This window comes from Trachurus trachurus (genome assembly GCF_905171665.1).
Source record: "Trachurus trachurus genome assembly, chromosome: 10".
In the NCBI taxonomy this organism is placed as follows: domain Eukaryota; kingdom Metazoa; phylum Chordata; class Actinopteri; order Carangiformes; family Carangidae; genus Trachurus; species Trachurus trachurus.
This window is the reverse complement of record NC_139894.1, coordinates 5,451,578-5,463,952: the sequence shown is the minus strand read 5'-3', so window position 1 is coordinate 5,463,952 and position 12,375 is coordinate 5,451,578. Positions and strand designations below refer to the sequence as shown.

Sequence of the window (12,375 nt, the reverse complement as noted above, 5' to 3'; positions counted from 1 at the left end):
TTTAACAGGTTTTAGACAGGTCTTAAATGTTCTTATGCCCTCCATGGGCGAGCATTTCACTCGCATTTGCCCCTAAAAAAGTCTATGGTGTGAACCGGGAACATCACAAAAACAGAAAGATCACAACCTGCGATTGGTCAAAAACTACAAATCCCACAATCCTCTGGCCTCAACAATAACAGTAGTTGTGTAAGTAAGGGAGAGTGGAGCTGTCGGTGAAAAGAGGAAACAACGCCACGTCTGGTCCTGTTCTATGTTGTTCGTTCACACCGTCACCGTTTATTCGTTACGTCCGCGGTGTAAAAGGCCGTGACGCAAAGACGCGATTAGGCGCGAGACGCGGTATACGCGACTTTTTTTTTTTTGCGACGCTACACGCGATTCTTTTATGGCGACGGGACCTTCGCGTCTTCGTCCTTTTCATCGTGTTTGGCGGGAAGACCCACAAGGGGCTTCCCGCCAAACACGAGGAACGCTTTTTTTTCGCGCGAGCTTTTACGCGCAACCAAACGCGAGATACGCGAGTTAACGCTCGTTTTCACTCGTTTCAAAAAAAATTCACGAGCCCGCCCATTTTCACTACAACAATTTTTTTTTTTTTTTTTCAAAGGAGGTTAAATCGAAAGCAACTGGACTTAGTTATTTGTCTAGGAAGACGTTTCACCTTCATCCAAGAGGCTTCATCAGTTCATGTAGCATCTGACCAGGCTGGGACTGGTCCAACTAACTGGTGTGGAGACTCAGTATAAGTCCAGTTGCTTTCGATTTAACCTCCTTTGAAATACTATGACCTGGACATATGAGAATATGCACAGGCCTACAACAACATTTCTGCTCTCATCAACCATGGTTGAGGTCACAACGCTGCTGTAGCTGCTCTGGAAGTCCGAGACACTGAGGCCAAAGAGGAGCAGTGCGTCGCTGTGTCGGACTGTTTGGATTTAAGAAGCTGCACAGAGTCAGGTGAGCAGAAGCTGCCCCCCCCCCCTTCACCGTGGAAGACACAGACACAGAGACAACATGGAGCTGTGTGACAGGTTGAGTTTTATTTATCATGATAATTACAGTTTTTCTCAATCGCTTTGGTGCTATTCTCAGATCAGAATGAAAGTTCTCATAACTATTAGTTCAACCTCCACAACATGTAGTCATTTGTCCACATCATAGTAGCAGTTTCTCCTTCCTCTGAACAAATTGCAAATGCTTTTGGACATGTATCAGTTGCTCTCATACAATTCTCTGCTGTTTTACAACATTATCATTTGTTTATGTCATGTCAGTCAAAATGAACTATACTTTTGAACGCTGAATAGTCTTTCCCTATAAAACTAATAGTCCTCATTTCATTGCTTGAGTCATTACATGCAAAATTGTTGAACTAGTTTTCGAAATCTGTCAAACTAATTTTAAATGTTGGGAGAAGCACTGTGAATTCAATGATTCAAACATTTACAGTAAGGAACAACAGGTATGTATTCAGCACTAAACAATCTGCACTGCTGTCATTGTGTCAGGCATTACTGTAAGATACAGTGGGACAAGAACTTTTTTACATTTACATTTAGACTTACACGGTACTGCACTACAGCATTTTATAAGTAGGAAGCACTTTGACAGTATTGTACACTACAGTAATAATGGTTGATGCAGTAGGCATGTACTATACATTACTGTAATTTTACTCTGCATCACATAGGATTACAAGACAACCTCACAGAGGTGGAAGAGACTGAGCCCATTACAAACAATGGCATAAGGTTGAAAGAGATACAATGTAAGGATGACATTACTGTATCTTTGGGAATATTGAATCTGTTTCAATCGCTACAACTGACAGAGTGATGTAGATGAAAATGTGACTGGAACGTCTGGATGTGCAGGAATGATTTACAGTACTCTGTAGGTTCAGTTACTATATGTACTGCAACATAGTTTACGTAAAGTTGTACCCAAAGAGTGTTTCTTATGTTTGTTGTAGATGACTGTAGTGTATTTTTCCTTTGCACAATGCTGTGAACAAATCAGAATTGCAAAGAGCATATGCAGTAGAAATGTGAAACATACATATTCAGTATCTCCACTAAATACAGTAATGTGTAACTTTACTGTAGTTTTCACATGGCTGTACAAGTAGTGTATAGTGCTGTCTGGAGCATTTTCAGGTAGTATCATCACTTTTTGCATTGGAAAACACTTAGAGAATAAAGTGTCCTAATGAAAACATGACAAAGCCATTTGACCATCTTGTTCATAAACGATGGTGTCAGGACTTCTCATTTTGACGACACTGACAGTTTCATTGACATGAGTACTTGCTTTTGAGGGATGGACAATCCATTTTGAGCAAGTGACGCGCTTTTGCAGGTCATCCACTAGGTTTTGCAGTTTGCAATAATTGTTCTGAGAAATGCACTAACTGTTGTGCAAATGTTAAGAGTGATGTGAGAAAAGCACCAAAGCGACTGAAAAAAACTGTAATACATACTTAGTAACAAGCCTGTAAGTTCAACAAATCAGTATATGCTACTGTGACTTAACTAGCCTAGTTAAATAAAAAGATGTAGTTTAATACCATAATATATAGGGCTGACCAAAGGCCAATGTGTTTACTTCATGTGTCAAATATTTATTACTTGTTGCTACGACTCATTTTAGCTTCTTTCACCAAACTCCCATGATGCACTGAGCTCCTACATCCCATCCTTGTTCTGTAGGGCTGCTGCTGTGTGTGGACCAGATGCTGCCGTCACCATGACAACGTCCCAACGTGCAGGAGGACACGCGGTCAGAAACTCCAGAGGTCAGAGAGAAGGTGGGAGGTCCTCCGCTCTGATTGGCTGAGAGACCCCGACTCCTCTCCCTGGACCCAGGACCAGGACCCAGTCATGTGACTCTGAGTGAGGGGGGTAAGAGGGTAAGAGGGGGGGGTAAGAGGATAAGAGGTGGGGGTATCTGTCTGCACAGCACTGTACAGCTGTACTCTGATAATACAACACTGTAATACTTTGAGTACTACAATAACACAGTGGTGCTATGATAATACTACTGTAATTATACTGTAGTTCTACAACACTGTTAGACTACAGTACCACAACACTGTAACACAACAGTCCATTACTGTGATACTACACAACAATAACACTACATTGTTATATTACTGCACTGTAATACTACAGCACTAATGAAAATACAACTAACAAGATACACTCAGAGTAAATGTACTTTTTTTTCATTCTGTGTAACTGACAACGTGAAGATTAATGAAAAACAAATCAAATCAAATAAATCACTGTTGTAATTTCACCAAAATGAGGATTTTCTGTTATCTTGTAAATTTCAATTTTCCTTTATTGTCATCGAGCAACAAAGCACAAAAAAATGTAGGTGAATCTCTCCCTAATAACTTTAAAAAGGATAAAAAAAACAAAAACACATTAATTTAAATAATAAAAATAATAGATTAGGCCTTGTAGTGCCACATTATGTAATAAAGTTGCATTATAATGCAATAAATGTGTAATGATCTGCCACATTTTGTGATAAAATTCTTACACAATATGTAATAAACTTTGCCGCATTTTGTTATAAGTTGTTACATTTTGCATTAGTTACAAAATACAAATGTTGCACTTTTTTTATATAGAAAATGTAATAATTTTGTGCAAAATGTAACATTAACGTTTATTACAAAATGCGGCAAAGTTTATTACATATTGCGTTCAAGACTTTTATTACAAAATGTGGCAGATTTGACAAAATATTACATCATGAGATGAAATTAATTACATTATTACAAAATGAAGCCTCAATACAGGCCTCAATTAAATGAATAATTAGAAAAAAACAATTTATTTAGTAAAATAGAAATGAAATCAAAGAAATGAAATGTTTTGTATTTGTTTCTACAGGATGATCAGGAGGAGAGCGAGGCTGCAGCTCAGAGGTCAGAGGTCATCTCGCCTGTCTCCCCGTGCGGCGCTGTGACGTCATCGTCGTCGTGGTCACCATGGTGGGGGGCGTGGTGGTGTGCGGCTCCATCGGCTCGGTCAGAGCTCTGTGGGAGACCCGGATCAAGAGGAGGAGGGAGGAGCAGGACGAGGAGGAGCAGCAGAGGAGGAGGAGCGGCACCGAGCGGCGCTCCAGACTCAGCCTGGGGGTCTGGGAGGACCGGGCCGTTCTGGCTCCACTCAGACAGAAGCTGCAGACCGAGGACGGATGGCTGGTGCTCCGCATCGAGCAGGAGGAGTGGAAGGTATCTATTTATTTATTTATTTATTTATTTATTTATTTATTTAAAAGGGACAATACACATTAATGAACATTCGTACGTGTGCACAAATGTAAATGCGTCAGAGTTAGCAACTTGCTAATTTGCATCCGTAGTCCCTTAGCAGGTAACACACAAACAGACAGAAATGCACAAGAATTATACAGTGGTTCACAATCATATACACATTCATACCTATACATAAAGTGCATGTGATCTGTAAAGTGCCTGGTATAAAGTGCCAGTTTCTAAAGTGCAAGTGCAAGTTTAAATAGGTAAATCTGTCAGATTGTCCTGGTCCAGTCTTCAGTCTGATGCAGGGGCGTAGCTTTGGGTTAAACATTTGGAGGGGGTTAAGATATCTGTCTGTATAGGGATTTTTTTTTAAGCAGAAAAGTGCAAAATCATTAACTTTGATAAAAGGACAAGGCTTATTTACCTCTTTATTTTGTCATCCCCACCTTTCAGTCATTTACCACTATTAGTATTATTATCTTGCCTGGATGAAGCATTATGAACATAGCACATCACAGCTTGTCAATAGCACAATGCAAAAAAAACAATTTGATTCAGAGAGAAAAGCCAATTCAGTAGCTACTGAGACCAGACAGCTGACTTGAGATAACACTTAACTTTTTAACTCAGTGATATGACTATCACCTCCTTGGGACAGTGTCTTTTCTCCTTTTATATGATGAACCAACCGTTTAAGACTGTTTCTTGGCCTTGTGGCTCTTTTCATTATGTTTCTGAGCAGAATATGGACTTGACCAACTATGACCAGGGATTACTATGTCTAGGTCATAAAATAACGGCGCTACTTTTTTCAGTAACAGTAATCAAAAAGTTACTGTTTCCCCGTTACAACGCTGTTACCGTTACTGACAATAAAATGCGCCGTTACTTGACTCAAGAAGTCCCGTCAGAAAATAGTAATAGGCTACACCTGTTAAAGTTTACGTTATACATTTTTTTTTCGGTCCATCAACTAGTCTAACACATTTGAGCATTTTATGAAATAAAAGTAACTCAATAGTTACTGTTATTATGTAGTAATTCAGTTACTAACTCAGTTACTTTTTGGTATAGGGCTGCAACTAACGATTATTTTCATTATCAATTAATCTGTTGATTATTTTAAACAATTAATTGATTTTTTGTTTGTTCAATAAAACGTTGAAAAACATCAGTCAGTGTTTCTCAAACCACCAGACGACGTCCTCAAATGTCTTGTTTTGTCCACAAACCAAAGAGAGACTCAGTTTATTGTCATAAAGGAACAAAGAAACCAGAAATATTCACATTGAAGAAGCTGAAATCAGAGAATTTGGACTTTTTTTCTTTAAAAAAACTACTCAAACTGATTATTAGATTATCAAAATAGTTGATAATTAATATAATAATCGATTATTGTTTGATTAATCCAGTAATTTTGTTTTTTTAAATATCATAAATGACGCCCTTGGTCTGATGTGAGTGTCTGTCTCTGCAGGTCCTACCGGGCTGTCTGGTCCAGCTCAACCAGGTCCAGGAGTGGCAGCTCCACCGGACCGGACTGCAGAAGATCCCTCACTTCATCTCCAGCTTCCAGAACCTCCTGGTGCTCGATCTGTCCCGCAACGGCGTCTCTGAAATCCCCAAACAGATCGGTCAGTAGTAGCTCCGACAGATCAAAGAGGGGGTTTAGACATGGGTGCAGATCCCGGGGGGAACGGGAATTTCTGAAAAACATGAATTGTCCCCCCCAATAAAAATACCCCAAACTATTCAAAATTTAACAAATGTATTTTCAGACTTCACATTCCTCACATCTAAAAAGAAATTATTGAAATGGTGGAACAAATAATGTTTGACAAATATATTTCTAGGGCTGACCCGATTATCATATTTTGATAATCGAAGCTTCGCGTACATAAAATCGATCGGGGGGGGGGGGGGGGGGCGTAGCGGAAATAATGAAAGTTATGGCAAACAAACACTGCATATCTCATAAATCAAGCAGGTTTCCAGGATGCCAAGTCGCCTACTCATTTTAATGTAACAATTGCCGATGAGAACCGTGTCAAAAAGGAAAAAAGGAAGAAAAAAAAAACAATCGATCACGGACTTAAAGATCGATTACCATGGCAACGAACGAAGCTTCGAAGCTTCGATTTTTTTGGGTCAGCCCTTTATATTTCTGACTCCACATTCCACCTCTAGTCTCCTCCACTACGATGCAAATGATGGGTAGTTTCTTTCACAGACGCTGATGACATCAGCAGGCTTTAAAGAAAACGACCCCCTCAATCTTAGGATTCATATTTTTGTATATTTTATATATTCATCCATATCAATTAATCATGCATAAAGTTCCATACACTGAGAGAAAAGGAAGATGGTGAGAAGAATTGGAGATCTGGGAGGGTCGGTGGGAGGCAAAAGATAAGAATGTGAGTAGACATTACATGTCCGAGACCCTTTAAATTATAATTTACTAATATAACAGCAGTGATACGCGCTGTTGGCTGTTTAGGACAAATAAACAAGAAAGGTATAAGCACAATAAATGATTCCCTGTGCAGGACTTTTTGAATGATATGCCGAGACTCTGTGGAGTTGTGATTTATGGCGGCATGGTATGAGTTGCATATGGGCAAAAAAAAAAAAAAATCACTTTTGTGTCCCCCCCCAATCCTGGCATCGGATCTGCACCCCTGGGTTTAGAAGACCGACCCTGTAGCCGGTCTCACCATGTGTCCTCCTGGTTCTGGTTCTGGTCTCAGGGATGTTGACGCGGCTCAGAGAGCTGATGCTGAGCTACAACAGAGTGCAGGTGGTTCCCGAGGAGCTGAGCGGCTGTGAGAGTCTGGAGAGACTGGAGCTGGCCATGAACCGGGACCTCGACCACCTCCCTGACCAGGTACGGACCAGATAGGAGTCGACTTATGAGTAAAACAAACTCTTGGCTGAGAGCTGCACTTAAAGGGATAGTAGCATTTTTTTAAGTGGGGTTGTATGATCTACAAATAGCCCCTAAGTACTTTAATTGCAGTAGAAGACTCTCTACACTCCTCCCGTTAGCAACGCCAGCCCATAATAGCCCTGCCCAGAGATTTACAACATACAGTGTTGTGAATGGACCCAAAGAAACGGCCTATTTTCGTGGCCTAAAAGAGGTTTTACCTGAAAAAAAATACACAGTTCCTTTGTTCGCTATAATATAATTTTTTCCAGCCCTTCAAAGTGCAGGAAAAACACAGTTTTTATTTGGACCTAACCAACTGCTGATCGGCGGGCACTAACCCTGGGCGGAGGGATACGTGAGTTGGTTAGGTCCAAATAAAAACTGTGTTTTTCCTGCACTTTGAAGGGCTGGAAAAAATTATATTATAGTGAACAATGGAACTGTGTATTTTTTTTCAGGTAAAACCTCTTTTAGGCCACGAAAATAGGCCGTTTCTTTGGGTCTGTTCATCTATTTGTAGATCATACAACCCAACTTTAAAAAAAAATGCTACTATCCCTTTAAAAGGTAGTTATCAAGTGTCTTAGTCACACCTTTAGTGAAGTGTAGGACTGAATCTTAAATCCGGTCTCAGAGCTGAGTTACCACAGTACTATGTGCCGTAAACTGAATCTTAGATGTCACTTCCAAGTCTTCCAACTCTTAGAGGATTTTAGTCTTAAGTGCTGAGAATTTGTGGAATTTAGTCCAACTCTCAAACTTAAGAATAAAAGCTTTTTATCAACTTTCTCAAGTTTAAGAATCACTCCTACTCCCCCAGATATTTAAAGGGATAGTTGAACATTTTGGCAAATTGGCCCATTGCACATTCACCACGCTATGAGATAATAACAGAACGTTACCAGACAGAGTTGTTTTAGAGGTAAATGCAGAGACTGCTTGCTGAAAAACTGTCCCTGAAGGCAACGCACATGAGCGGTTTTGCATGAATTTCCCTCTAAAACAACTCTGTGTGGTAACGTTGTGTTATTATCTGATAGCGTGGCGAATGTGCAGGTCACAACTTGTCCACCAGAGCGTTGTGGAGTTGTTGGATTGTGTATTTGATGATTTTGATGAGGGAAACCAAGAAATCCCATAATGAGCCTCCGTAGCGTAGCTCTGAGCAGCTCACGGCTCTGCTCCGCCGTTCTAAAAATAGCTTGCACCGACAATTAAAGGTAACAAACCTACTGCTATGACTATAGGGATTATGGCAATGGGCCAATTTGCCAAAATGTTGAACTATCCCTTTAAACATCTGGGGGAGTAGTCCAGTAAACTTTTAATATTAAGTTTGAGAGTCGACTAACTTCCACAAATTCTCAGCTCTTCAGACTAAACTGACCTCTGAGACGCTTGATAGCACGAGCACTAACATGAATAACAAGGTTCTCCATCCAGAGGTTCTGGTCCAGCTGCTGGTCTCAGGTCTGTTGTGTGTCCCCTCTCTCTAGTTCAGACACCTGAGGAACCTGCAGCACCTGGATCTGTCCATGAACGACTTCACCGGCATGCCGGACTGCGTGGTCGCTCTGCCGGCGCTCGAGTGGCTCGACATGGGAGGAAACCGACTGCAGTGTTTACCTGAGGACATCCACAGGTGGGTGGTGGTGGAGACACAGTGTGAGCCCCCCGCACTCTGTCACTTTTATTTATACATCTATTCTTGGACTTTTGCCTACATATTTGTATTTACACGTGTGTAGAAACCTCAGCCGATGTGGCCTATACGTTCTCTGGACATTATACAGATGCAGGAATGGAACTGGGCAAAAAGGCTTTTAAATGTTCTGCCCCGTCTTCCTGGAACGATGTGCAGCAGGACTTTTTCCATTTAATTTCATTTTGATTTATTCCATTCATGGTATACACAGGGTTGCGCATATTTACATAATGTACACATAGTCACCATGAATGAAAAGGAGCAGGATGAAGAAAACCTATAGTACCTGCCCCTCTCTGTTGTTATAGTTACATTGGCTTACTTCAACACCAATATTATACTCTATTTCAAAATATTAAAGATGATGAAACATAGTAGTAACAAGAAAACAAACAAAATAACGGTGGACACCACTCGTCTATCTATCTTTTCTTTTTTTCCCTTCTTTTTCTCTTTCTCCTTCTTCTTTTTTGTAGACACTTATCTTTTTTTTTTTTTTCTTAAACTGAGACATATACAACTTTTCAGTTCCTTGCTTTGTGAATGTATCAGTCTGTTGTCCCCTTCCACAAGTTTTGTAAATGTTCTGGTAATGATGTTCTTTGCTTTAAACATTATTTTTAAAGTCTGAAGTTTTATTATATCAGCCACTTTCAACAAACCTGCAGAAATAAAAAATCTATTTGAGGGTTCTCTATTTATTGCCTGACTTGAAATTGACTCATCTTGTAACTCTGGGGGAATTTAAGTCAGTTATAAAAGACAAGGAAATGAGCTCAATAGGATCTTGTGATTGCATTGTGTAATCATGTAATCCCACTCTAATTTTCCTGTAATGTGTCATCGTATTTGACTTGTTGAGTCTTGTGTGTTTGGTGTAAACATCTTGGCCAGGTCACTCTTGGAAAAGTACGATGGAGTATAAGGGCCACATTGAGGGAAAAAAACAAACACACAGACTTCAAAAATAAAGTCGTAAATTCACGAGAATAAAGTTGTACCCCGTTACAACGCCGTTACCGTTACTGACAATAAAATGTTCATTATCGAGTAATCTGTTGATTATGTAAACGATTAATCGATTAGTTGTTTGGTCAATAAAATGTAAAAAAAAAATGTTGAAAAACATCAGTCAGTGTTTCCCAAACCACAAGATGACGTCCTCAAGTCGTAAATTTACGAGAATAAAGTTGTACATTTCCTACGAGAAAAAAGTCATAACATTACAAGAATAAAGTCGTAAATTTACGACTTTATTCAATCTCAATGAGTTTTTTACCTGGTTAAATAAAGGATATTGATTGATTGATTGATTGATTGATTGATTGATTGTCAGCCAATCAGCAGCCAATCAGCAGCCAGTCAGCAGCGGTGTGTGTGTGTGTGTGTGTGTGTGTGTGTGTGTGTGTGTGTGTGTGTGTGTGTGTGTGTGTGTGTGTGTGTGTGTGTGTGTGTGTGTGTGTGTGTGTGTGTGTGTGTTTGTGTGTGTGTGTGTCCTCAGGATGGAGAAGCTGCACACGCTGTGGCTGCAGAGGAACAAAGAAGGTTCCTGCTCATGTTTTATTATTGTCTCAACTGAGTGGTGATGTAGTTGTTGAGTTTGAACACAAGGTGGAGCAGCAGCACAGACGGAAAACACACCGGTAACAAAGATACAGGACTTCCAGTTTAATCTGGATCAAAATGATCCGGATTGAATCAATAATCCATCTTTACTTTTATCCCAGTTGTTCAAAGCTCAGTTGTATTGGATCAGTCTGATCCAGATACAAACTTTTTAGGATGAACAAATCCAGATAATGAGCTTTTTAAATGTGACTGTATCAGACTGAAGGCTGAATACATCTATTTGAAAATAGGATGTTTGTTTTGTTTTCTGTTTCTTCAATGTCTTGTCACTTGTGACTCATCGAGTGACAGTATGAATGTTGTGGTTTTTAACTTTATGCATGTATTTGTACGTGTGGTCAATAATGGCTGCTGTAACAAAGTAATTACCTGTGAAGGATTAAAGAAACTATTCTCTCACTGAACATCCAGACCTCATCTGGTTTGGCTGTTTAAACAAATAAAAAAGCAAATAGCTATATAGTAATTCATTGATGTGAAAAATAAGAAATGTACTCTTACTCTTACTTTTACTTAATTAAATTAAATCAAATTAAAAAACAAACCGAGTTCACTTCATGCATGCGCACCTGCGTCCAGGTGGGTTTAGAGAGTGACGTCACAGCGTCGCACCTGGAACAGCGTGAAGCAGCTGAGATTCTGACGTCAGCTGATGTCTCTTTTTTTTTTGTCTGTAGTGTTGTTGTTGTTGTTGTTTCATTCTTACTGTCTATCAGTTAAAGTGGCCTCGTTTAAAGGGATAGTTCAACATTTTGGCAGATTTTCTTATCACCATAATCCCTATAGTCATCATAGCAGTAGGTTCATCACCTTTAATTATCTGGTGCATGTTGTTTTGAAATCGGCGGGGCAGAGACGTGAGCTGAGCTGCTCAGTGAACACAATCAAACTCATCAAATACACAATCCTACAACTCCACAACACAACGCTCTGGTGGACAAGTTGTGACCTGCACATTCACCACGCTATGAGATAATAACACAACGTTACCAGACAGAGTTGTTTTAGAGGGAAATTCATGCAAAACCACTGATGCGACGTGTTGCCTTCAGGGACAGTTTTTCATCAAGCTGTCTCTGCATTTACCTCTAAAACAACTCTGTCTGGTAACGTTCTGTTATTATCTCATAGTGTGGTGAATGTGCAATGGGCCAATTTGCCAAAATGTTCAACTATCCCTTTAAATATCTGGGAGAGTATGAGTTATTCTTAGACCTGAGAAAGTTGATAAAAAGCTTTTATTCTTAAGTTTGAGAGTTGGACTAAATTCCACAAATTAAAAAGTAACATTTAAAATTCAGTTTACGGCACATAGTACTATGGTAACTTGGCATTTAAGATTCAGTCCTACACTTCACTAAAGGTGTGACTAAGACACTTGATAACTACCTTTTAAAGGGATAGTAGCATTTTTTTTAAAGTGGAGTTGTATGATCTACAAATAGATGAACAGACCCAAAGAAACGGCCTATTTTCGCGGCCTAAAAGAGGTTTTACCTGAAAAAAAATACACATTTCCATTGTTCGCTATAATATAATTTTTTCCAGCCCTTCAAAGTGCAGGAAAAACACAGTTTTTATTTGGACCTAACCAACTCACGTATCCCTCCGCCCAGGGTTAACGCCCACCGATCAGCAGCAGGTTTATTTAGCCTATATACTATTTTTTTTTTAAATTCAGTAAAATTAATAATTTTATTCTGCACCCCTCTAGACATTCTGTGGATGCATTATTTTTGAAAAATGAATCCTTTTGATGAAAAAGTTGTAACTATAACCTTTAATGTTTTGGGTCAGTTTCAAAAAGTGACCCCTGCCCTGGCCTCC

At 39.6% G+C, this 12,375-nt stretch overlaps 1 protein-coding gene across 1 annotated transcript; it reads left to right on the top strand.

Moving 5' to 3' along the window:
- Positions 1–3,642: 3,642 nt before the first annotated feature.
- Positions 3,643–10,505, top strand: LOC310992952 (leucine-rich repeat-containing protein 39-like; the record flags this gene model as incomplete). Its single annotated transcript, XM_083981181.1, has 5 exons — positions 3,643–4,252; positions 5,760–5,916; positions 7,033–7,169; positions 8,711–8,856; positions 10,421–10,505. Exons 1-5 carry the CDS (start codon positions 4,007–4,009, stop codon positions 10,503–10,505), a joined length of 771 nt encoding a protein of 256 aa, XP_083837307.1. The 5' UTR covers positions 3,643–4,006.
- Positions 10,506–12,375: the final 1,870 nt, after the last annotated feature.